The sequence below is a fragment of the Lissotriton vulgaris genome, chromosome 10, assembly GCF_964263255.1.
Source record: "Lissotriton vulgaris chromosome 10, aLisVul1.2, whole genome shotgun sequence".
In the NCBI taxonomy this organism is placed as follows: domain Eukaryota; kingdom Metazoa; phylum Chordata; class Amphibia; order Caudata; family Salamandridae; genus Lissotriton; species Lissotriton vulgaris.
In genome coordinates, this window is record NC_141698.1 from 269,126,884 (window position 1) to 269,151,310 (window position 24,427).

A 24,427-nucleotide genomic window follows, 5' to 3' on the forward strand; every position below is an offset into this window, starting at 1 on the left:
TTGTTTGGCACTCATTTCAAGATTCAGACCGACCATAAGCCCCTCCTATGGCTAAATCAGATGAAGGGTGAAAACCCCAAACTGCTTAGGTGGTCCATTTCCCTACAGGGGATGGACTTCACAGTGGAGCATAGACCTGGCACTGATCATGGCAATGCAGATGGGCTCTCCAGGTATTTCCACTTAGAACAAGAAGACTCACCTGGTCAAGGTTAGTTTATTGTCCCAACGTTTGGGGGGGGGGGGGTCATGTAGGAGAGTAGGGTCTGCAATCCTATGATCACCCGGACTTTTTGCTTTTGTTTCACTGGTTTACGACTTTCTCGGGCTGTGGGCCTGCTAATCAGACTCACAGCCTAGCTGTTCTCTCACTAAATTGATGCATGTACCTTAGGTGCATTACCCAATTGGAACTGGGCCACCTTGTCAGACCCTGTAACTCAGGGCATCGGTGTACCCAGGGCCTACCAGGGGCTGAAGCATGTATTATGCCACCCCCGGATGGCCAGCTAAATCTGACACAACTGGCTGCACGACAGCTGGGGCAACGTAGCGTACTCGCTCGTTGCTTTAGGTATAGTATCCCTATATCTAACCTCACAATGGACAACCGGGTTCCTATCAGTCACTCCTATGGCAGGCCTTGACAATCCTGAAGGCAGAGTGCATGGAACCGTGTGAATTGGGCTCTGGCACGAGCCGAGCCCGGTTGCAGCTTGCGGAACCAAGACCCAATGGCTGTTCCATGATAACGCGTATCATATCGGTAACTTCGGTATAGCGTTATCAAGACATGTCGAGTAAGGTGTCATACGAATCGGGATGCTGCCCCCTCACCAATTCTGGCGACGAGGTTAGCATTCCGCCCTTCTAGAGGGACACGACATGTATGTAACTGTGAACCCCGGATAAAGTTAACTGAAGCCTCAGCTCCACAAAATGGACGCTGCCACCACAGACACAAGTCTGACCTCCTGCTGCTGGGAGTCCTTCCAGCGAGGAGAGCTTGGACAAAGGGTTTCCTGTCAGGGGCGATGTTCGCACCATCCCAGACAGGGTTTTGTGTATTCTGGGTAGGTAGGGCTTTGCGAGAAGGTGACTGCGGAGTGGCACCCCGGTGCTCACTACGCATCTGCCGGTTAGAACCAGTTCCAGGGGCGCGCAGCCCCTGACCTGGGGAAAGTCCGGCAGGGGAGAGGGGTGTAACTACCCCCCTTTCTGGTCCCACCCCTAGGGCAGGACCTAGTCATGTACCCACCCCTTTCTTTAGGATAAAGACCAGAGCGGGGACCCTTCCAAATTAGATCATCTTTGAATCAAGAACTACTTTCTACGAAAGGACATTCAAGACTCTTCTCAAGATTTCTCCCTTGTGGCTAAGGAGTAGTCACCCTGCATCCGCAGGCACCATCTAAGAACTCTGCGGTTTGCTGCAAGTCCTTCCTCAGGAATCCGACGACCCAGCTCGACGAGAACCGGCTTCCCTGGCACCTCTGACCTCTACCCCCATCGTCAGCTCAGCTGAGATCTGTGGGTGCGACGAGACCTCGAGGGACCAGCCATCATCAAAACCTGCACGCTTTCTTAAACCAGCACGATCACCGAAGGAATCCTCTGGTGAGTGCTCTGGGGTCCGAGAAGCCCCGACCCTGAGCAGCTCCAGCATCAAAGTGCAGCCTCCCAGCATCTCCACGATCTGCGTGGGGCCCTTCTGCTCGCTGCTCAGCACGTTGTCTGGTCACTAGCCGCTGGCTTGTGCCCTTCTTGACGACACCCGACAACCAACGCTGCTGGTCTGGTTGCTCCAGACTGGCCTTTGCTCCCTTCTGCGAGAGGAGCACCCCGGACCCTCCTGGTCCACTCAAGACGCCATTTTAGGCCCACCACGTGGCCCTGAAATCTGCCAAGGCTTGTTGCCCCAATCCTGGGCCCAGCGACGCCGGCAGCATCAACCTTCGTGGGACAGCTTGCACCTCCATCCTGGTCGCCGACAACGCCTCCTGGTCCGTGAGACTGCAGAGCCTAGCGTCGCCCACTCACCTAGTCGAGGTGACGGCCATCCGGTGCCTTCTTGGTACCCTCTGACTACTGGCTAGTAGTACGAACTTGGTCCCCTCTGCTTTCAGGTATCATCGATCACTGATCCAGGCTTGGATCACTACGAACTATTCATCACTGGTCGCCGGCCAGCAACTCCTTTTCTTCCGGCTCCTGGCTCATCAGCGAAGACCCCCGACGCCTGTAAGACTTGTGCAGCCGCAGCCCTCATGGCTAGGTAACTTCGGCATTTCGGTGCCTGCATAGCCTCCTTATTTAAGGGTCCTGAGTCCCTCGCTTCCGACTTGCCTTATCGAAATTTCCGTGCCCTCGGGCATTTGTTTTAATTGTGCACTTGAAGTATTTTCCTAAGAGTTTTGTTCTGTGCTTAGTACCCTGTCCTCATAAAGAGTACAGGGCTGTTGTGATTCTAATAAATATACTGTTTATTTTCATAACACTTGTGTGGTGTCCTTTCACTTGGTGTTCAAGGGGTATGGGATGGTATAACAGCTGGCTTAACACGCCCTCTAGAGTTTAGCCCGAAGACTGCTCGTATCCACGCTACTAGGATAGCTGGTCTAAGGTTGACTTACAACCAATCACCATAAGGGTCGTTTGGACCGATGCATAGTGGTCGCTAGAATAGCGAACGCTGCATATCGGGCCAACTTCTCACACCTTCTACATACTTAGCCCTGTATTTTTGTATTTCACTCGTTCTAATATTTTAAGTTATTGGGGTACTAGGAGATTCCAAATCGTTGTATCAGTTTTTCACCATTAAATCTGTATCCTCTTTGAGAGCATACTTATCAATTGCGCATAAGCATGATCACAAGACTCAAGCAATCATCTACCTATTTTTACTTTCTCATAAATGGATCCGAGTTGAAAAACACTTTTAACCCTATTTTTTCAAACGGGGCACAGCTCAAGGTTCAATAAATAAACAATTAAAAAGAAATTAAAGAGCAAGTGGGCATCTCTGCCTGGATCCTGTTATCATCGACTTTTGGTTGGTTTGTTAATTATTCAAATTGTTGAATTTCAGTTATGATCAAAGGCCTTTCCTCTTCAAACAGGACTATGTGTAGATGGGAGCAGTTAACGCAAAATCAATGCATGAGGTGAAATCCCAAATTTCTTCTCCAGCAGTCTCACTGCTAAGAAACTATTGAACCATGTGTGTCAAGGTCAGCAACAACTTCTGTAAACCTGCTGTAAGATTTGAGAATAAGGTTACATTCAGATCCGAAGAGCTATGTCTCTAGTTGAGAATCAGCGAACAAAGACACTTCCAGAAAGCCCTTCACCGTGCAAGTTCAGCCCCCTCATCTTCCCACACTGCACAGTTGATTAGAAGAAAATGCAACGCAAAACACAACGCTTTCTTTAGTCGGTTATTTCTCCTGCCTTTTATCATCCAATAGGGACTTTTTCATTTGTTCACAGATATCAGGACTGATCTGGCAAGCTTGCTGAGGCAGTTACACTTTCTGCCCCACACTAAAGAATCTGGAGCCATTTTAGTCATCGGCCAATCTAAAACCCCATTGTTAATAACTGCGGTAAGAGAAGTTAGAACTGTAATGACAACAGTGGGCTTGCATTTATAGTGCAAGAGCTGAGAAGGACACGGGGACTCAAGAGTTCACAGAAATGCATTTGTGAAGGAGTGGGTCTGGTGGGCTTTATCCAGTTAGTGGGTATTTAAATATAAGTTAATGTACACACGATTGCTTACTTGAAAACTTTCTAACAAATGTTCTACGTGGGACAGTTTCACAAATGCCCTGTTTTTAGCTATTACTTTCACCTTCCACCTGTCAGAAAAGACGGTTTAATTGAATAGGCAAACACATCGAACACATACTACTAAGTGGGACATCGGAGGAATGAATTAATAAAAAAGGCACACGATTTGCAGCAGGAAATTGCAGCTATTTGGCCTACTATAGTACAATTTATATTTACCAAAGGGTATTTTGCAACAGATAGCCCAGGTTCTCCTCACCCTGGCCTAAAATGACCAATGAAAGGTGGGATCACACACAGTCAGTCAATAAGTAGTTTGTGTCAGTGCTTAAGCTGGGACTTTGTGAGTTTGACAGCCTTCTCAGCCGACTGGTCTAACATTCTAAAAAAGGAGGTGTCATTGTTTGCGAAAACCCTGACTAGTAACAAGGAGACTGAAACCAAAAGTAATTTTTATTGCAATGAGTTTGCGTGAACAGTAAAATAATAAAAAAAAAATTCAAGATAACAGCACTCTTGCGTCAGCACACTTGCTGTCCATGAAATGTCATACCTACAAAGGGCACATTTTTTAGTCCAACTTCTGTTAGAAATGCTCGGTTTCAGGCTGTAAACTCCACACTATAGCTGCAAAATGTCAACAGCTTACGTAACAACTAAAAATGATGACTGCGACTAGGAATCAAGGGCTCGACCCATTCTTCTGTATGTCACCGGATAACTCCTGCTCCCCCATGGTTTATTCACTGCTAAATCTCTGGGCATGTCAGCAAAATATCCCAGTGTTCATGATACCACAGCAAAGCATTTGTAACAATTCTTTACACCGAGGTACTCGGACATGCCCTCTAGATCATCCACTGGTCTTGGTCTTGTTCCGCTCCCTCCATGTCAACCTGCAAAGAACAACATAGAGGCTTTAAATCGTTGCATTAACAAGACTATACACCTTGCTTCCAAGACGTTTCTCCAGCAGTGGTTAATTTTTATAAATTAAAAACAAATAAGTGCAGGGGCCTGAAAACCTACATTAGACTTTGAGAGCATTCCTGAATGCCAGGGTCGCTGCACACCAAGTCTGTGTAGTCTCGATTCCACCTCGTGCCTTTTCCTTCCACTGCCCTAAACTTCTCTCTTTGTCTACCTACAGTACGTTTACTTACATCATGCTTTCATTGTTAGTTTTTCTAACATTTTCTTCCTCTTCCATTCTCTTTTTTACGTCGAGGACCGTAGGCTGCGCTTGCGCAGTTTCGGTCAGAGATTTAACGTTTACCAGTATGGGGGCTTGAACCCGCCCCTCTTCTCCATTGGCTGGCCTCGTAAATGCTGGCCAGCCATTGGAGGAGAGGGGCTTCACTCCCTTTAAGCCCCGTCTTTTCCCGATTCGGGGGCGTTTTTTGTAGCTTCTTTCTTGTTTTCTTTCTCTCCTCTTATCATTGGTAGGAATTTTACCTTCCAGCCAATGGGAAGAGGAGAGAACGAAAACACACCCCCGATCCCGAAAATGGCGGTGGTTTCTCCGAGGCATTTCTGCTTTGCCTTGGAGAAACGTGGTCGCAGTCACAGCTCATGTCGCTTGTGGCCCTTTCGAAGCCACCTAAAGCAGTAGACTGTGCTCGGCTTTCCTAGGTGCGGACACCAACGTCTTTGCTTTCCCGTCCGACTTATCCATGCGGAGCTCACAGTGAGTGGAGGGTGGATGTTTTACTCCCTTCCAAGGGAAAGAGAATGGAGTGAGTAGCAGACGCACCGAAGCAGGGCCTCAAGCTCACAGCCACGGAAAGCGAAAGCACTCCTGGCAGGCGCCATGCGAGAAACCCCCGACTCGCGCCCTAACAGTCTGTGGCACGGCGGGGTTGCTGTCAGCTCTCCTGTCTCTGGGTGGAGCCTGCCCGGCCTAAGCTGCTGACGCGCCAGGAAACACTCGGAGCACACAGACACACACCGCCTCGGAGAGCGGCCCGGGATCCAGGAAGGTGGCAGGCGGAACTCCAAACACTGGAGCGCTAGCGGGTTGCAACCGGACGCACGGCCGGGTCCGCGTCTTGCTGGTAAGTAATGTAGACTTATATCTTACTTTGATGGTATGCTGCGCTTCTAGAGGACAGGTTTGCATTTGAATGCAGCGTTACAGTGTTTTGTTTCCATGCGCAAGGTAGTGGTGCTCTGCTCTCACAACTTCAAAGCTGCACCACTCACAGCCCTGCTCACTTCCTTCACGACACATAGGTGTCTTGTTTCGCCATGAAGCAAGCCTTTTTTTTTGCCTTTTAAAGCTCAGTGCTACAGTTAGTTTTATTGACTTTGAGACGTTTCTTGCAGTTCGCATTTTTTTACGTTTAAAGAAGGTAGGAAGATTTTGTTCTGTAAACACAGCTTGTCCGACAAGTGGATGCTTGAGGAAATTCGACTACTTTAAAGATCAAGACGGGCGGCGGTTTGTCTCTCCGTCTCACCTAGCTGTTGCCGAGCTCAAGCCAGTCCTGCCCCCTCGTTGTGCTTGGTTGAAGGCCCGCCCGTCCCCCCTCGTTGTGCTTGGTTGCTCACCAACACCCCCCTCGTTGTGCTTGGTTTCCCGCCCGCACCCTCGTTGTTCTTGGTTTTCCGCCAGCCCCCCAGCCCCCCTGTTTGTGCTTGCTGTCCTGCTCCCCCTCCTCGTTGGTTGTGCTTGCTGTCCTGCCACCCCCCCTTGTTGGATGTGCTTGCTGTCCTGCCCCCCCCCTCCCTCGTTGGTTGTGCTTGCTGTCCTGCGCCCCCCTCGTTGGTTGTGCTTGCTTGTGATCCGGTTTTTGTGCCTCAGTGCCCTGCTTGTGCCTCTGCGCCCTGCTTGTGCCTCTGCTCCCTGCTTGTGCCTCTGCGCCCTGCTTGCTTGTGACTCTGCTCCTTGCTCGTGATCCGGTTTTTGTGCCTCTGTGCCCTGCTTGTGATCCGGTTTTATGTGCCCTGCTTGTGATCCGGTTTTTGTGTTGCTCTCCTGCCCCCCCCCCCCCCTCGTTGGTTGTGCTTGCTGTCCTGCCCCCCCTCGTTGCTTGTGCTTGCTCCCCTGCCCCCCAGTTGCTTGTGCTCGCTATCCTGCCCCCCTTGCTGTCCTGCCCCCTCGTTGCTCGTGCTTGCTGTCCTGCCCCCCTCGTTGCTTGTGCTTGCTCCCCTGCCCCCGTTGCTCGTGCTTGCTATCCTGCTCCCCCTCGTTGTTCGTGCTTGCTGTTTTCCCCCCCTCGTTGCTTGTGCTTGCTCCCCTGCCCCCGTTGCTTGTGCTCGCTGTCCTGTGCTTGCTGTCCTGCCCCCCCTCGTTGCTTTTGATTTCTGTCCTGCCCCCACCTCGTTGCTTGTGCTTGCTGTCCTGCCCCCTCGTTGCTTGTGCTTGCTCCCCTTCCCCCACTCGTTGCTCGTGCTTGCTCCCCTGCTCCCCCTTGTTGCTTGTGCTTGCTCCCCTGCCCCCCCTAGTTGCTCGTGCTTGCTGTCCTGCCCCCCGTTGCTTGTTCTTGCTCCCCTGCGCCCCCGTTGCTCGTGCTTGCTCTCCTGCCCTGCTATTGGCATTATAAATGACAATGCCATTTATTTATGTTTAAAAAAAAACAACAAATAAAAATAATGTCATGAGCAATGCCAATAGCTCTAACTTTAAATTGCATTGTAAATGCTTGTTCTGTCTTCTTCTCTCTTACTTAGGGCAAAGTCCTGGAGTCCAAAAGTGAGTGCGAGTGGCTACCACTTGCAACCACCTAGACAAGTTAAGCACAGGGACCTTGGCAGTTGTGAACTTCCTCCATCTATATCAATGGTTTTATTAATTAGGCGTGCTTTACATCTTGTTGATTACATTTTTTAACGTTTGTCTAGCACCTAGGGGATTGGTGACTGGCATTGCTGTGCTTCACAAGTAAACTACCCAAACTCTTGTCACCTCCATGCTTGCAAAAGACAGAATCTTTACTTCATGGGGAAATTAACTGCACAACAACAGGTATGATCTCTAGGCGCTGTAACATATCCAGTAACAAAGAAACTGTAAATGTTGCTGCTGCTTCAGCCAAACTACAATATACATCTTGAAAAATCTAAGGCACATCAAGATATAGTGCTACATAAGTGAGTATGTGTGTGAAGCCGATGACTAGTGGACTGAACCATATACAAGTGCTCATCCAAAGCCAGAGGGACAAAACAGAAGGGCATGTAGGACAGGGCGGGGGGGCATCAGTATAAAGGATGGCTGTTCAAAAAAACAAACAAGCATTTGCAATGCAATAGGTCTCGCATTTATGAGAGTTAGAGCTATTGGTGTTGTAAATGACAATGTCTTTTACCCATGTATTTTGTTTTGGAGTGGAGTGGATGTATGTAGTGTGGAGTGGAATTATGTGGGTTGAATTGGTATTGTTAGTTGTGGAATTGTGTGGAGTGGATTTGTGTAGTGGAATTATGTGGCATGGTGTGCAGTGGAATTATGTGCAGTGGACTGTGTGGTATTGAGTGTAATTACATGGAATGGTATTTTGTGTTGTGGAGTGGTATGCAGTAGAGTTTAATTATGTGGTGTGTTGAATTTTGTGGCATGATGTGAAATTCTGTGGTAATGACTGGATGTATGTGGTGTGTTGAGTTTAATGATGATTGGTGTTAAATAATGTGGTGTGGAATGGAAATGTGTGGACTTGAATTGTGTGGCATGAAAGTGTGTGGCGTTGAGTGGAATTATGCTCATTAGAATTATGTGGCATGTCTGGAGTATCTATGTGGATTGTTTCTATACGACAGTGGTTTTGTGTGTGGTGTATTTATGTGCTATTGAGTAGAGTGTAAATATGTGGAGTTGAATCATGTTGGCTGTAGTGGTATGGTGTTGTGTTATTTTTTTCATGCTAAAACCTCATGTTAGGTTAGGTGATGTCACGCTATGTTATGATAGCCAGTTTTTTGGGGGGTCAGAAAAACGAAATATTTGTATTTACCTCTGCGTTTGTTAAATTCCTCACCTACCGCCAGATAATAAGCACCTTCAGCCCCTGACTTTGGCAGGAATTTAAAGGATAAACTTGGTGGGTGGGGTTAAACTGTCATGCACACTTAGAAAGTGGCCACCACTTCTACCACGGCCCTGAACATTCCAGCCCCACCTCGGCCCCAACCAACTGAGCCAGAACAAAAAAATAAAACTTATAATTTTGCATTATCATTTTATGTTTCCCTTTTCAACAGCTCAGTGAGCAGTGGGGCAATGTTCCTCTGTCTTAGCCAAACGGCAGCATCTAAGAAGTGTAGAGTATGGCATCCGCCTTACCACTGACTGAATTCTAACTGTCAGGAATCTGAGACTCACTTCCGTGGATTTTAGCTGTTGAAAGCAGTTTAAATCTCCAAGAGAAATATTGGGGAAATCGTGGAAACCGGGACGGCAATACCAATTCCCATATGTTTATTCACAAAATCCTCTAATAACTTATGTTTCCGCGACTGAAATGACCAAGATCAATGTTACTGGTAATTCAGAGGGCGGGGAGTAAAGGGGATTATCTGAGGTCACTCGAATAGCATCCGTAGTCATGCAAATTCAGCCTTATGGAAAGTAATAGAATTTAACTAAGATTTACTGAAAGGGAGGGGCAGAGAGAGACCGGGTAGAGAGAAAAAAGGAGGAAGAGAGGGAGAAAAGGTAGAGAAGCACTTCTTGTGTGTCCCTTATGAGCTAATTATGTACCCCCTTTCCTCTGCACAGTGCATCTTTGCTTTGTTACTAGGTTTACTCTCCATAAATGCTGCCCTCCACACACACACATACAAAAAGAAGAAGCAGCGCTATTAATCCTAACACCTATTACTTTAGCATGCCCAAGACAAAACAAACCAATGGCCTGGGGAGCCATACACATCTGCTCATAACATATATTGTGGGTGACAGCTCACATTCCTCCATTTCCTTACGCTGAGCATAAATACATAATGAATCCACCGAATGAAAGGGCTTCGGCTAGCGAGCCACCTCCACTTGGTTAGCTTTCCCGCTGTCAGGAACAGAACATCTTATTTGAAAGGTTTTATTTCATTGAAAAATATAATAAAGGTGTTTAAAGAAATCGAGATGCCTCGACGCTGCAAATGTTTGAAGGTGTGTTGTGTTATAAAAAATCTGCACATTAGAATGCATTCCCCCGGGGGGGGGGGGGCTTCTCAGGACCAAGCCTGCAATCTGGAGAATAGGGGATTTAGAGAATATATCTGGAAACGAGGACAGGAGTCTTTGGCACTTCCCTTTAGGCAGTAAAAAAAAGAAATTTCCAATTCTCACTGTCTAGCAAAAAGGTACTCATAAAAAAAATCTGTAAAGCCTTAGAATAAAGGCGCAAACAAATTACTCTTCTGAGACGCCAGCACCTCTGTTGAAGCAGGGTCGGATTGGGATCACAATTTGGCCCGGGCATTGACGAAAAAAATGGCCCACATTCATGGGGCGTGGCACACATTCGCGGGGCGTGGCCCACATTCAAGACACGTGGCCCACATTCAAGGGGTATGCCCTACATTCAAGGGGCGTGCCCTTCCATGAAATATCCTTTGGTTACTCTTTGAGGTCTAATTTGTAGAGAAATATTTAGTAAATTAAGCATTTTAAAGCTTAAAGAGACAGTAACATTGGTAAAGACTAGGAGCACTGCAGTTCTGAAAACCGATTACTTACTTGCAGTCTGAACACCCTGCACAATGTTGTTAGATACTCTTTCCCAACCAGCTATGTCCTTGACTCTAATCACATAAATCAGAAATCCACAACATTAGAAAACCAGACCTGAGTTCTATTCATGAGCACCAATTACAGTGCTCAAGATCCGATTTTTTATTTTAGGGCCTGGGTGATGAAGTGATCTGCCCAGAATCACAGGGTGTTGAGCAGACGCTGGGACTCAAACATGATTCCCCATCTCTGCAACTCTGCCATCAGGCCATATATGCCTATGCACACACAAGGAACGTAAGTGGGAGGATACTGTCCTTGTGAAGGACACAGGGCCATGGTGACAATGGCCTAAAAGCTGAGCAACTAATACAACAGGCAGGCCCCTTTCTATTGCAAAATTATTCTAGCCCTCCAGCGCAGGAGCACCTGAACAGCAGCGAGGACCCTGCTTTTAGTAAATTACTCAGCCCTCTCCAGCCCTCCAAGGCCTCAGGGCAATGTCCTAGCAGGGTAACACAAAAATGCTGCTATCACCAGGGTCATGCTACGACAAGACAGTCCACAGATGGTGGTCACAAATGCTTAACTTCTCAGCCTGTGCTGCACAATCTCATTTAAGGCCTGTAGGAGAGTAGTTAATCATGCAGTAAGGCTAGTAAAGCAGTAAAGCTGCTGGGTCATCCATGGTAGCCAGGGGGAGGCTGAGGTGAAGATGTGCTCGTTCCAAACATCACCTGGCCCCCACTGTGAGACCCATTCTTCCTCTCTTCTTCGCCCACTATGCCCTGCATGTGAAGGGCTGTGGGCGAGGTGTTAAAACAAACACTGTTTCTGGGCTGCGTGGGCCCCAGGGGGGCCGATGTGAAAATGGGTCAAAGGACTGAGCAACACCCGGCCCCCAGGGAGGCCGATTCTGGCCACACATTCACCCCTCCCCAGCCCACTCTCTTCGTGATTACTGTGCATGGCAGGGGGTGAAGGAGGCCACAGCTGATAATCGCTGTACGGCCAACCAGCGTTGCTGCTTTCCTTTTTGTCTTTGTCTCAGTGCCCTCTGTGGGCTGTTTTTTTTCTCCCCTTTCCCAGAGAGCACTGGGAAAGGGGAGAAAAAAAAGGCCCACAGAGGGCACTGAGACACCGGCCCTTCGGCCCATGCCCGAGTGCCCACAGTGCCAATCCGCCCCTGTGTTGAAGTACTCTGTTATTTATCTGCTGGTGGCAAAGGTTGCAAAGTACAATCCCCGACAGCCTCAGTTTCCCAAAGAATGAAGTGAAGGGCACGGATTGCATTGGACGGCCTGCTCCTATTCAAAGACATCCTAACACAGATTTAGAGCCAGGACGGATCTCGTGCAAGGTGTCACTTTTGATTCGGATGCATTTCTCAGAAAAGGCCTTTGGTAGACTTAGCAAACGATGCCTTAAAGGCCCTAAATAACCTATATTGAGTGTGTTCAAGGCAGCGCTTTAGAGCAACAATAAAGTCAGGATGGTTCAGTGACTTGAACACTCCTTACTGAAAAAAAGATGATATTCTGATTACTTACTGATATTCGTCATTACCACTCACAGTGTCTCTTCTGTGAGCGTCCTCCAGGGAACCTCGCCAGAACTCATCATGGCAGAGTTTTTGCTGTGGTGCTTGGTATTTTTAGACGGCGCCTATTTTTGTGGTGGAGGGCCTCAGATTTAAGAGAGAAGAAAGACTTTTCGGTATTGTGCAGAGAGGGGAAAAGGCATTCTACGCAGTCCTAGTGTAAAGGGTGAGGTCACACATTGCATAAGTAAGGTCTGGGACATGAAAGGCAGATGAGTTTGATGCCCAGCAATCACAGCGCTAGTTATCCATCTGAAGTCTGTAATTTGGGTACCGTAAATAGGAAATACTGCCATCATGTATGGCAAATGCGCAATGTGACGCACCATATGTAGAAAATAAAGTAATTGGTAAACGTGCGCATTCCTCCTGCATGTATATCACTCCTCCTACCATTGTACTTCTCTGTGCAGACAGCCAACTACAGCCTAATTTTGAGAAGGAGATGGCATTCATTTAATATTGATTAAAAAACGCTGTTCACAAAAAAAAAAAGCTCGTAATTGGTAAACGCACGCAAGTACAGCCGAATTTCGAGGGGGAGACGGCATTCCTTTACTGTTCCTTAAAGCACCCCGTTCACCAAAAAAAGCCCGTAATAGCTAAAGACACACGCGTGCGCGCTACAGCAAGGCGTGTAATTTCTATTACTGTTCCTTAAAGCACGCCCTTCACACGTGTTATGTTCTCCTCATGTATCAGTTCTGTTCCTATTGTGAAGCGCTCTGACGCCTTCGGGTAAAGTCTGCGCTATATAAAAATGCATAAATAAATAAAAGTAATTGGTAAACGCGCGCATTCCTCCTGCATGTATATCACTCCTCCTACCTTTGTACTTCTCTGTGCAGACAGCCAACTACAGCCTAATTTTGGCATTCATTTAATATTGATTAAAAAAACGCCGTTTACAAAAAAAAGCTCGTAATTGGTAAACGCACGCTAAATGCACGCAAGTACAGCCGAATTTCGAGGGGGGATGGTATTCCTTTACTGTTCGTTAAAGCACGCCGTTCAACGAAAAAAAGCCTGCAATTGCTAAAGACACACGCGCGTGCACTACAGCAAGGGGTGTCATTTCTATGACTGTTCCTTAAAGCACGCCGTTCACCAAAAAAGCCCGTAATTGCTAAACACACACACGTACGCGCGCGCACTACAGCAAGGCGTGTCATTTCTATTAGCATGCCCGTAGCTCTGTTGCTCCTCCCATGGCCTACTGGTGTCGGTTACGAGCTTCATGCGCCTAATAGACACCAATAGGCCATGGGAGGAGCAATGCTCGGCGCAAAAAGTCAATAGTGTGAAGTCTTTCATTATCGAAAGAACGCCAAGGCCAATGAGGTAACAGTAAACAAAAAAGCACACGCACGAGCATTTTACAATCAAAAGTGGCTCTGAAAACCCCTTTTTCGATTACAAAATGCCTCGCGCTGTGCGAAGCACTGCTACGCAGTGCAACGCTAGGCGCGAGACCTAAAAAAGGATCTCATAAACCTTCATTGAAATATTAACGTACGCTTTATAATGCACTTCATACTAAAATTCTACTGTTTCTAAGAGCAGTAAACACCACCTGGTACCATTATCCAATTCACTGGTACTTTATTTTTAATGGCCAGGTGAAGGCTGAGTTGACCATGATCAGATGCAAACTTCATATCAGTGCAGTTGCCTGCTGCAAGCTTATAACTGACTGATATATTCTGTAGGCTTTAAGGGGCCCATCTCCAATCTAAAGGGGACGGGAAGGTTATGCCATAGGGATGCACAAGCCCTTTAAGGACCCTTCTCCCAACAGTAGCAAAGATGAATGAGAGCCTTTGTAAATATTTTGTTTTGGTAGATCTGAGCAATAGTTGCAGCAGAGAACAATGTAGTCTTTTTCCAATACTTTGATGGTGACTAGCCATACAAAATCGTCATAGTGCTTCAACCATGCTGCACATCATAAATTCTTGCTAAAGTCAGTGATTTCCTCTATATTTACACTGTATGAATGAATGATTGCGCATGTTTCTGCTCAGACACTGTTGGATTTAAAACAATTCAATGGTATTTATAGCTATAAAACAGGAACAGTCAATGTAGGTACAGGGCTGCCAGATTTTTAGGATAATCACGTACAATAAGTGTACATTCAATGAAACTAAATGGAATTTATTTTACAGAGACAACTGTTATTGTGAACATCTGGCAGAGAACCTGGTCTTCCGTACTTACATCAAACACTCCTACAGTATGAAAATCGACCAACACCATGTGTACGCCGAATTAAAATAACCATAATCCCAAGTCTGTATTTATAATTACAGTCACTAGAAGAGCAAAAATAACTACAACCGCCTGAACTAGACGAGTGGGTCTGGATAATCTGTAGCCATTTAGAAAGATCACTGCTGTGATGCAAATACTAAGAAGACTGTAAGAAAGTTGTGACACAAATGTGTGATTTAGAAAAGAGCATCAGTGAGGAGAAGTGTGGCTCAATGATTAGAGCGGCAGACCCTGATGCAGAGGTCTAGCCGGACCAGGGTTCAATTCCCCGCCTCGGCGGGTCTTGGGCTCAAAATTCCACGGACCTGATAATTCTCGCCTCAGTGCCTATTCCAATTATGGAGTCCCACTCTGCAACTCTGGGCAATAGCTTGCTTAATCTCCACCACGGCCCCCACAACGCTAAGGATGGCTGGCCTCCACCTTGGGGGTGCCCAGGAGTGGACTCCTCACAGGGAAAGCCAGGATGGGTTCCACAGCGGTGTTCGTACAAGCGCCTTGAGACCCTTGCGGGTGAGTAGTGCGCTATACATGTATCAATTTACATTTACATTTAGTGCAGCTTGGCTTGAGTGCATAATCGAAACGAGAAAGGTCCCTCTGAGGACATTCCCCATAAGTTGGAAATGTTTTGAGTGAATTGCTGGTAGAAATCTGCATGCAAACCGTCCCAAGGGTGAAGAGAGCTAACTCAGTTTTTCACCCTTTTGGTAGAAAAGGCAGTAGCACTGAGCTGGGTAATAATGTGCGCTGTTTATAGCATTACAAAGCTGAACGATGGTGAAATAAAGATCACACTTCTATTGTACTCTTGTCATGATTACAATACCTCCCTCAAAAAGTCAAAACTCTATTGATGAAGCGTCTTGAAGACCAAATTATAACTATTGACACTGTTGAATAAACTGGGAAGCAACAAAAGTAATTTTTCAAGATATTTTCTGTTGTAATATCCATCAACGCCCCCCCTCCCCCAACACACTTTGTGCCAGATTACTGATGCACTTTGACCAGTGTTTCTACAATTGGCACACCTCTGGCGCACATATAAGTCCCTTGCAAAAGGTACCAGTAGTACAAAGGGCCTTGTGACCAGAGGGGGCTGCAGCATGTATCGTGCCACCCTAAAGGACCCCCGCACCACACACACACACACACTGCCATTGCAGGCTATGTGTTTTGGTGTAGTTAATCTAAAAGAGTCGACACAGCACTCCTTCCTGTATGCCACGCTTACACACCCCTGCCTGTGGCATAGGTAAGTCACCCCTCTAGCAGGCCTTACAGCCCGAAGACAGGGTGCACTATGCCACAGGTGCGGGCACAGCTGCATGAGCAATATGCCCCTACAGTGTCCGAGTCTATTCTTGGATACTGTAAGTGCAGTGAAGCCATCTTTAGTACATCGGCTGGAGTTGCTCAACACAAACTCCACAGCTTCATGATGGCTTTACAGAAGATTGAGAAGTTTGTTATCAAACTTCTCAGCATAATAAACCCACACTGTTGACTGTGTTAGATTATAAAATGCACTCTGGGGCATCTTCGAGATACCCACTGAAAAACGAGTAGCTTCTAGTGTATTGGCTGACTGGTCCCTGCCAGACAGCCACCACCAGCCAGGTTTCTGGCCTCACGGGCGAGAGCTTTTGCACTCTTGGAGGTCAGAAACAAAGACTTCTTTAGGAGGAGGTGCTTCTCACCTCCCCCTTGAAGGATCAGCGGCACTTGGAGGTGCGCCTGAAAAGCACTCACCTTGTGTTACGCTGATTTGGGCAGCTCAAACTACTTCAGATTCTATACAAATCTTTTTGCCAGTAATAACTTAAAGGTATTGCATATTTGGTAAATCTACTTACCTGTAACTGAGTTCAGCTTGGTTCCTAAGATAAAAGTAACTTAAGTAATATTTTTTCTGATAGATACATCTGCCAGTGGATTCCTCACCTTGTGAATATCCCCTGCGCAGCAGCCAATCGCAAACTTTTGCAGCTCTCCACGCCGGCGAGGTCATGGACGACGTCACAGAGGGTACGACTCCGCTCGCGACCCCGCTGACGTCACTGGATCCATAATAGGGCCTCGTCGGCGTGATGACCCTTTTTTCCGCGCTATTGACGCCAGCAGTTTTTTTGGGACTCTCCGTAGTTACATTGTAATTTCTAGTGTTCTCGTCTGTTCTTCTTATTTCCTTTCTAAAATGTCGGGAAGAAAGTCCGGTTTCAAGCCCTGTAGAGAGTGCGGGAAGCAAATGTCCATCACTGACCCGCATCAGGACTGTGTTTGGTTCTTGTCTTCCGATCACGACGTCAAAGAATGTGCATGCTGTAGGAAGATGAACCCGAAGGCATTGAAGGAAAGGGAGGCGAAATTGTTTATGGCTAAGATGAAGAAAAAGGAAAAGGCGGCGAGTTAAAGAAAATCAAGATCGAGTTCGAGGTCTCGTTCCGAATCCAGGTCGGGTTCGAAGTCGGCTTCGGGGCATTTGAAGTCGAAAAGACATAAGAAAAAGAAGCACTCTTCGAGGCGCCACTCTGATAAAGAACCGGCGCCGAAGTCATCTTCTCCTTGGCGTCGCAGAGATGACGTTGATCCTTTGCATTCGAATACGGCTTCACCAGTGAAGGTTGTGACTTCTGAAGTCGAGGTCTCTCAATCTCCGACGCCGGCTCCCTCGGATTCGGTTCACTCTCCGGATCTTGGTGAGGTTGAGCCAGAGCATGAAGATCAGGAGCAGCCTTCAGAGACGGCGCCGGGTAATTATCCTCCATTCCCGGCTCCAGGTCAGGACCCATCACATTACCTTAACGCAATGTATGGCTTCTTTGCGAGGGCTATGTACCCCTCTGGTGCACCTGCGGGTCCCATGGGTCCTTTTGCCTTTAATTTGGGTGTTCCCCAAGCTTATGCCCAGGCTCCGTTTATGCCCTTTATGCCAGCGACGCCATCCTGGAAGTTTCCGGTGCCGAGGGCCCCGACGCCGTATCGAGATTCTCCGGTGCAGTCTGGTCGTCCTCGTTTGGAGTCTGTGGAGCCGTCGGATCCGCGTTCGACGCCGGTCCCGAGGCCGACGGAGTCGGTCGTGGAGCCATCAAACTCCAGTCCCTAGGATCCGCTCCAGGAGGGAAGCCCAGAGGGCTATAGAGGAGATACACTATCAGCAAGAGATGGAGGAAGGTGAACTTCCTGAATCTGAGGACTATTTTGCAGAGTTAAAGGACGCTAGTGGCCTTGATGTATCGCCTGAGTGGGATTTTTCTCTTGGTCCGGATGCTTCCTCTAAGGATGCAGCTCCCTATCATATGGTGGTGAGAAAAGCTGCGGAGTTATTGGACATTAATCTACCTTCCACGGAGTTTAAGTCTAATCTTCTGACTGAAGTGTTGCATTCTCCCTCATCTGTGTCTGAACCTCTATTACCATTTAATGAGGCAATTTTGGAGCCAGTGTTGGAGGTTTGGAAGAAGCCTTTGTCTGCACCTGCGGTCTCCAGGACTGTGGCACAGAGATATAGGGTGGCACCTGAAGATCCAGAGTTTTTGACGGCTCATCCTTCGCCTGAGAGCCTTGTAGTTCAGGCGGCTTGCTCAAAGAAGTCTTAAAGGGCTTTTCCTCAGGTTCCGGCTGACAGGGATTCTAAGCGCATTGACCAGTCTGCCGAAAAGGTATTCTCATCTGCAAGCATGGCGCTAAAATCTACAAATGCTACTTGTTTGATGGGAAGGTATATCCATGCCTTGATGGATTCTTCTAAGCAGTTGCTGTCAAAACTGTCTGATGAAGATAGGAAAAATTTTCAGGAGGTTTTGGACGATACCCAGGCTGCTGCTCGTCAAGTCATCCAGAGCGGCCTAGATACGGCTGACTCAGTGGCAAGTATTATGGGCTCTGCAGTAGCTACGAGAAGGGGGGCTTGGTTGAAGTCTTCAGACTTTTCTTCTGATGTGCAGGCTAATCTGTTGGACTTGCCATTCGATGGAACAGGACTTTTTGGTAAGAAGGCGGATGCCGCTCTTGAGAGATTCAAAGATTGCAAGGCCACAGCAAGATCACTTGGCTTGCAGACTCAATCTAGAGGATCTTTTAGAAGGCATAGAGGATTTGGGAAGTCGTCCTTTTGTCCGCAAGGACAGCCTCGGCAGCAGCAACAAAATACGCTGTATAAGTACTATAGAGGAAAAGGCAGAGGTCGTCCAAGAGGTCGTCAACCCTCCTCCTCCTCTTCTTCTACTTCACCCCCTATCACTGCAGCAAAGCAGCCCTAGATTCCCCATTCTCAATCATTTTGGTCCTGTGGGGGGGTCCGCTTACCCATTTTCTGCGGGATTGGGAATCGGTCACTACAGACCAATGGGTTCTCAATCTTGTGGCAAATGGGTATGCTCTTCCCTTTCGGGAATTTCCTCCAAATTACCCTCCTTGCCAAGGGGCTTGCTCAGAAGAACATCTTCGTCTCCTATAGGAGGAAGTTCTGACATAGTTAAAGAAAGGCGCGATAGAGGTGGTTCCGGAGCAGGAAAGAGGTCAGGGATGCTACTCCCGGTATTTCCGGATTCCCAAGAAGGATGGCAGGTTTCGTCCAATCCTGGATCTCAGGATCTTGAACCTTTATCTGAAACCAGAGAAGTTCAAGATGCTCACCCTTGCGCAGGTTCTTCAAGCGCTGTTGGAAGAAGACTGGGTGGTGTCGCTCGACTTGCAGGACGCGTATTTTCATATTCCGATCCTGGAGTCGCACAGGAAGTATCTTCGCTTCACGGTGGGTTCGCAGCACTACCAGTTCGCGGTCCTTCCATTTGGAATTACTACTGCGCCTCGAGTCTTTACCAAGGAGATGGCAGTGGTGGCAGCACGTCTCAAAAGGTCGGGGATTCCGATTTTCCCCTAGCTGGACGACTGGCTGATCAAAGCAGAGTCTCCAGAGAAGGTGCTACATCATCTGCAAGAGACAACTCAGTTGTTGTACAGATTGGGTTATTCGATAAATGTACCCAAGTCTCACCTGGTGCCCTCCCAGCGCAACTTGTTCATAGGTGCGGTACTGGACACAACTGTTTGTCGTGCATTCCCTCCTCCTCAAAGGATTCACGACATACAGGAAATGATTCCTTTATTTTACAATGGAGCGGTTGTTCCAGTCCTGAAGGTCCTTCGCTTGCTCGGTCTGTTTGCTTCCTGTATTCTCCTGGTCAACCATGCACGCTGGCACATGAGGGCACTCCAGTGGTGACTCCGCAGGCAGTGGTATCAGCACAACGGGGATCTCAGGGAGTCTGTGAGGATCTCCAGAGAAACTGCAGCGGATCTGTCTTGGTGGAGCGTGGAGGGCAATCTGTCTCAAGGAAAGCCCTTTCATCTGTCTCCATCGGTTGCCACAGTGATAACGGATGCATCCACTCTAGGGTGGGGTGCTCATCTGGTGGATCTCGAGATCAAGGGTCTTTGGTCTCCGGAGGAAAGGTTGCTTCACATCAACCTTCTGGAGTTAAGGGCGATTCGTTTGGCACTCAAGGCCTTCCTTCCTTCCCTTCGCGGTCTGTCGGTTCAGGTCCTGACAGACAACACGACCACGATGTGGTATATCAACAAGCAGGGAGGAGTGGGATTGCATCTTCTCTGCAGAGAAGCTCTGCGTCTCTGGTCCTGGGTTCAGGACCACCAGATTTGTCTGATGGCGAATCATCTGGCCGGAGTTCTGAACGTTTGTGCAGACAGTCTCAGTCGGCAGATCTCAGCCGACCACGAGTGGAGGCTTCATCCAGAGGTGGTTCATCACGTCTTCCGGATGTGGGGAATTCCTCGGGTGGACCTGTTCGCCACTCACGAGAATGCCTACTGCCTGTCGTTCTGCAGCCTCCAGTATCCGATGCAGGGAGCCTAGGGGGACACGTTTCAGTTGAGTTGGGACTCACAACTCCTTTACGCGATTCCTCCCATAACCTTGATTCCTCGGGTTCTGAGGAAGATTCGCCAAGACCGGGCCCAAGTTATTTTGGTCGCCCCGGATTGGCCAAGAAGGGTGTGGTACACAGATCTTCTCCACCTCTCCTCGTGCCCCCCGCTCTGTCTCCCTCTCAGGGCAGATCTCCTCTCTCAGATGGAGGGGCAGGTTCTACACCCCCACTTCCAGAGCTTACACCTTCATGCCTGGAGATTGACGGGGCAAACTGAATTATTTTTCTCTTCCACACGATTTGGTGGAAGTCATATTATCGGCCAGGCGCGACTCCACCAAGTCTATCTATTCCTATGGGTGGTCCAAATTTGTTTACAGGTGTGGAGAGAAGTCTATTGACCCCTTGAGGGCTCGTTTGTCCAACATACTTCAATTTGCTCTTTCTTTGGCCCAGCAGGGTTTTGCTGTGGCGACTGTAAAAGGATATTTATCGGCTTTGTCGGCATTCCTTTGTTTGCCGGACCAGCCGTCTTTATTTAAGTCACCTATTGTTTTACGTTTTATCAAAGGTCTTACCAACAAATTCCCTCCAACTCCATTTATTGTGCCTCAATGGGACTTGAATCTTGTCTTGACTTACTTGATGGGTTCACCCTTTGAACCCTTACACAAGTGTCCCATGAGACTTCTGTCTTTCAAGACTGTTTTTCTTGTAGCGATTACCTCGGCAAGGAGGGTAAGTGAGCTTCAAGCTCTATGTTCGAAACCCCCTTTCCTGACCATTCATGCTGAGAGAATGGTACCTAGGACCAGGGCTGCTTTTCTGCCTAAGGTGGTAACTCCCTTCCATCTTGGGCAGTCCATTACCCTCCCTACCTTTTATCCTCCCCCTCACCCTTCCAAGGAGGAGGAGCGGCTTCACCGCCTAGACCCTAAGAGGGCGGTGAGTTTCTACCTCGATAGGACTAAAGACTATCGTGTGGACGACCAGCTTTTCGTTGGATTTGCTGGCTGTAAGAGAGGAAAAGCGCACTCTGTCGAGATGAATAATCCTGTGTATAAAGATCTGCTACGCCCTTGCTGGTAAGGAACCTCCAGAGGGTATAAGGGCTCACTCTACTAGAGCAAAGTCATCAACGTCTGCTTTATCTAGGGGTGTACCTGTAGAGGATATTTGTAGAGCGGCCACTTGGGCCTCCCTCCACACTTTCGCGAAGCATTACTGCTTGGATTCCGAGGTGAGGAGGGATGGCCTCTTTGCGCGCTCTATCCTCCAAGATTTCTTGGTATAGAAGAGTGGACACCCTCCTCCGGGAGTGGGGACTGCTGTGGGAACCTATTCACAAGGTGAGGAATCCACTGGCAGATGTATCTATCAGTAGAACAAGTTACTTACCTTCGGTAACGCTTTTTCTGGTAGATACAGTATCTGCCTGTGGATTCCTCACTGACCCACCCGCCTCCCCGTTGTCCACTCTTCTATACCTGCTAAGTGTATATTTGTTAAAAATTTTAAATGGATGTATTTATATGTTTATGCATATTGCATTGGTTTCACACTGTGTGTGCTGTTTTGAATACTGTGTACTATGTATACTATTACTTTTATGTCGGTCCGTCCGTGTGCCTCGGAAAAAAGGGCGGAACTGACGTCATCACGCCGACGAGGCCCTATTATGGATCCAGTGAGGTCAGCGGGGTCGCGAGCGGAGTCGTACCCTCTGTGACGTTGTCCATGACCTCGCCGGCGTGGAGAGCTACAAACGTTTCCGATTGGCTGCTGCGCATGGGATATTCACAAGGTGAGGAATCCACAGGCAGATACTATATCTACCAGAAAAAGCGTTACCGAAGGTAAGTAACTTGTTCTGTACAAAACATTGGCTTGGAGTTAATCATGGAGTGTATGTTCCTGCCTTGAATGAGTATGTACACCAAATGCATTCAAACTACCCTCTGATAAGCCTAACTGCTCAGCCCAGCAACCACTAAATTAAGAGTAAGGTGTTAGCTACTTAAACCTCGGTTATATCTTTGGGGACTGTTTGGATTGTGTATAAAGTATATGTTCTTTTGGAATAGTACATACACAGAGCCAGCTTCCTATGGCGTGTCATTTTAAACTCCTTTGGAAAAGTTCTGGCTTGCACTGTACAGAATGGGATTCTACTCAAATTGCACAAATCAAGCTTTACATGCACCATGTGTTCTCTGCTTGGATGAGTACGGCAAACACCATCAAAGCTGAAATTATCAGGCACAGAACAAAACTTAAGGTTTCTTGAAAATACCTCGTTGATTTCCCCATCATCTGGAGATTCGTTATAGTCATTCATCTCATCTATGTCCTGCATGTCCTCATCATCCTCCGAATCTTCCTCACTGTCTTCATCATCCTCATCGTCTTCCTCCTCGTCTTCATCATAATGCTACACAAGGGAAGAAACAAAAAGGAGAAGACAAGGATGTCACCAGGCAAGATCATATCACGGAGGCATATAATTTTTCCTCACTGAGCTTACTACAGCCCAAAGGTGAGAAACCACTGCTAAACAAAAACTTAATTGATAAATAAGGAAACCAAAGCCAAGAGATAGAATTTTTTTTTTAACCTGAAAGGAGGACCACAAAAAACACAATCCAAGATGCAAAAGTTGTTTGATGCAGTCATATGATGAAGCCGTTGGTTCTTATTTACTGTTAAGTTTGGTTTACATAATGGAATTTACGCATAAAGTTTTGAAGAAGCTGGAATTCTGCCTATGCAAGCCGCACAAAAAGGCGGGAGTCACCCTTGGTGAATGTTGGAAAATTCCCATCCTAATAAAACAAACGTCATCAGCATGCATGGCAGTAATGGTGGAATGTATCACTGGAGCACAATGCACATTCTCTTCCTGCCTACTTCCTCGTATGGCTTAGAATACTCTCAGCCTTAGCACTCTATGTCAAATTCTTATAACAAAACAAATAGGATGTGACTAAAACACTTGTCTCCACTTCTTGTAAAGGGAAGGGGGGGGGGGTTAGGTCACATTGGTTGCAGGCGCCCCTCTGCAACCTTATAGGGACAAATGCACTATGAAATCAAGTGCTGACAACAATAAGAATGAATCACAGGCGGCACAGTGAACGTCCGACCTGACAGCAGAAGAAAAGCCTGCGCTCTATTGAAAAGCAGGGAATAAAATAGTTTGAATCCCCTCAAAATTCCACCATTTAGAGAACTTGGTAGTGGGAGAAAACGTGTATGGGTCCATCTGGCACTGCTCTGGAAGAAGCAGCTCTTGAAAAATTCGGTGATCCAAGAGGACTTTGCAGTTGAGGAGAGACTACAACAAGGGCAAGCTAGGGGAAACAATGTCTCAATCACACAGCCTTAAAGCACGTTGGAAAGCCTCCATGGCTGGTGGACAGACTGACAATGGAAAATTAAGCAAACTATAGACTCTCTAAACATGAAGCTGGCGAAAGTCGGTGACAAAGAGAGAGTCATATATGCGGAAGGTTAAAAGCTCTGTGTCAAAAAATGAAGGGCACCTCCAAAGCATAACGGAGGCAAGATATTCGCTGCAAACCAGTGACTTGAGTGGTTGAAATTAGGTGTACAGTTTCAAAAGGTATATGTCGTGAAGATTCCTGAAGGAATTGAAAAAGACTAACTTACTGTTGTTATGAACATTACACCTGGATTTCACCCGAGGGAGCCATAAAGTGAAAATGTTTTTTTTATTAGATTTCCAGGTTTCCTGGATGAAAACTCATAAGGCCATCAAAAATCAGGAGGAAATAAATGAAGAAAGACAAATGACAATCCCCACCTGCCCGCCCCAATATCCAGGCATTCTCTTTATGGGTCACAATACTTCCATTTCTTTATTTCCCATGCCTTCACTGGTAATAAATCCGTTGCCATCATATTCCTGCCCACGTTCTCTTATCACCACCAGATGAAACGCCAACCTAGGTTTATTTGTTTTTATTCTATCTCAGCCCTCCCTACGTTATTTCTTAGCATAAACAAGGTATGTGCTACCCGCTAAGGTGCCCACTGGGCATCCATCTATTTTCTGCATACTTTGCAGTACACTGCAACACTGTTGCAGTGGCACATAATGCAAACTACTGAGCAGAGAACTTGTTTAAGCAAGAACTAGGTCAGTATTCCTGCTTTTAAAGTAGTGTTTTC

At 47.3% G+C, this 24,427-nt stretch overlaps 1 protein-coding gene across 1 annotated transcript in view; it reads right to left on the minus strand.

Moving 5' to 3' along the window:
- Positions 1 to 4,230: 4,230 nt before the first annotated feature.
- ANAPC15 (anaphase promoting complex subunit 15) overlaps positions 4,231 to 24,427 on the minus strand; it is a 100,844-nt gene continuing 80,647 nt past the window's right edge. The window contains exons 4-5 of the mRNA XM_086942417.1: positions 22,530 to 22,667; positions 4,231 to 4,691 (exon numbers count right to left, since the gene is read on the minus strand). Of these exons, the coding sequence (XP_086798543.1) occupies positions 4,644 to 4,691; positions 22,530 to 22,667 (186 nt within the window). The 3' untranslated portion in view covers positions 4,231 to 4,643. The remainder of the gene's footprint in view (positions 4,692 to 22,529; positions 22,668 to 24,427) is intronic.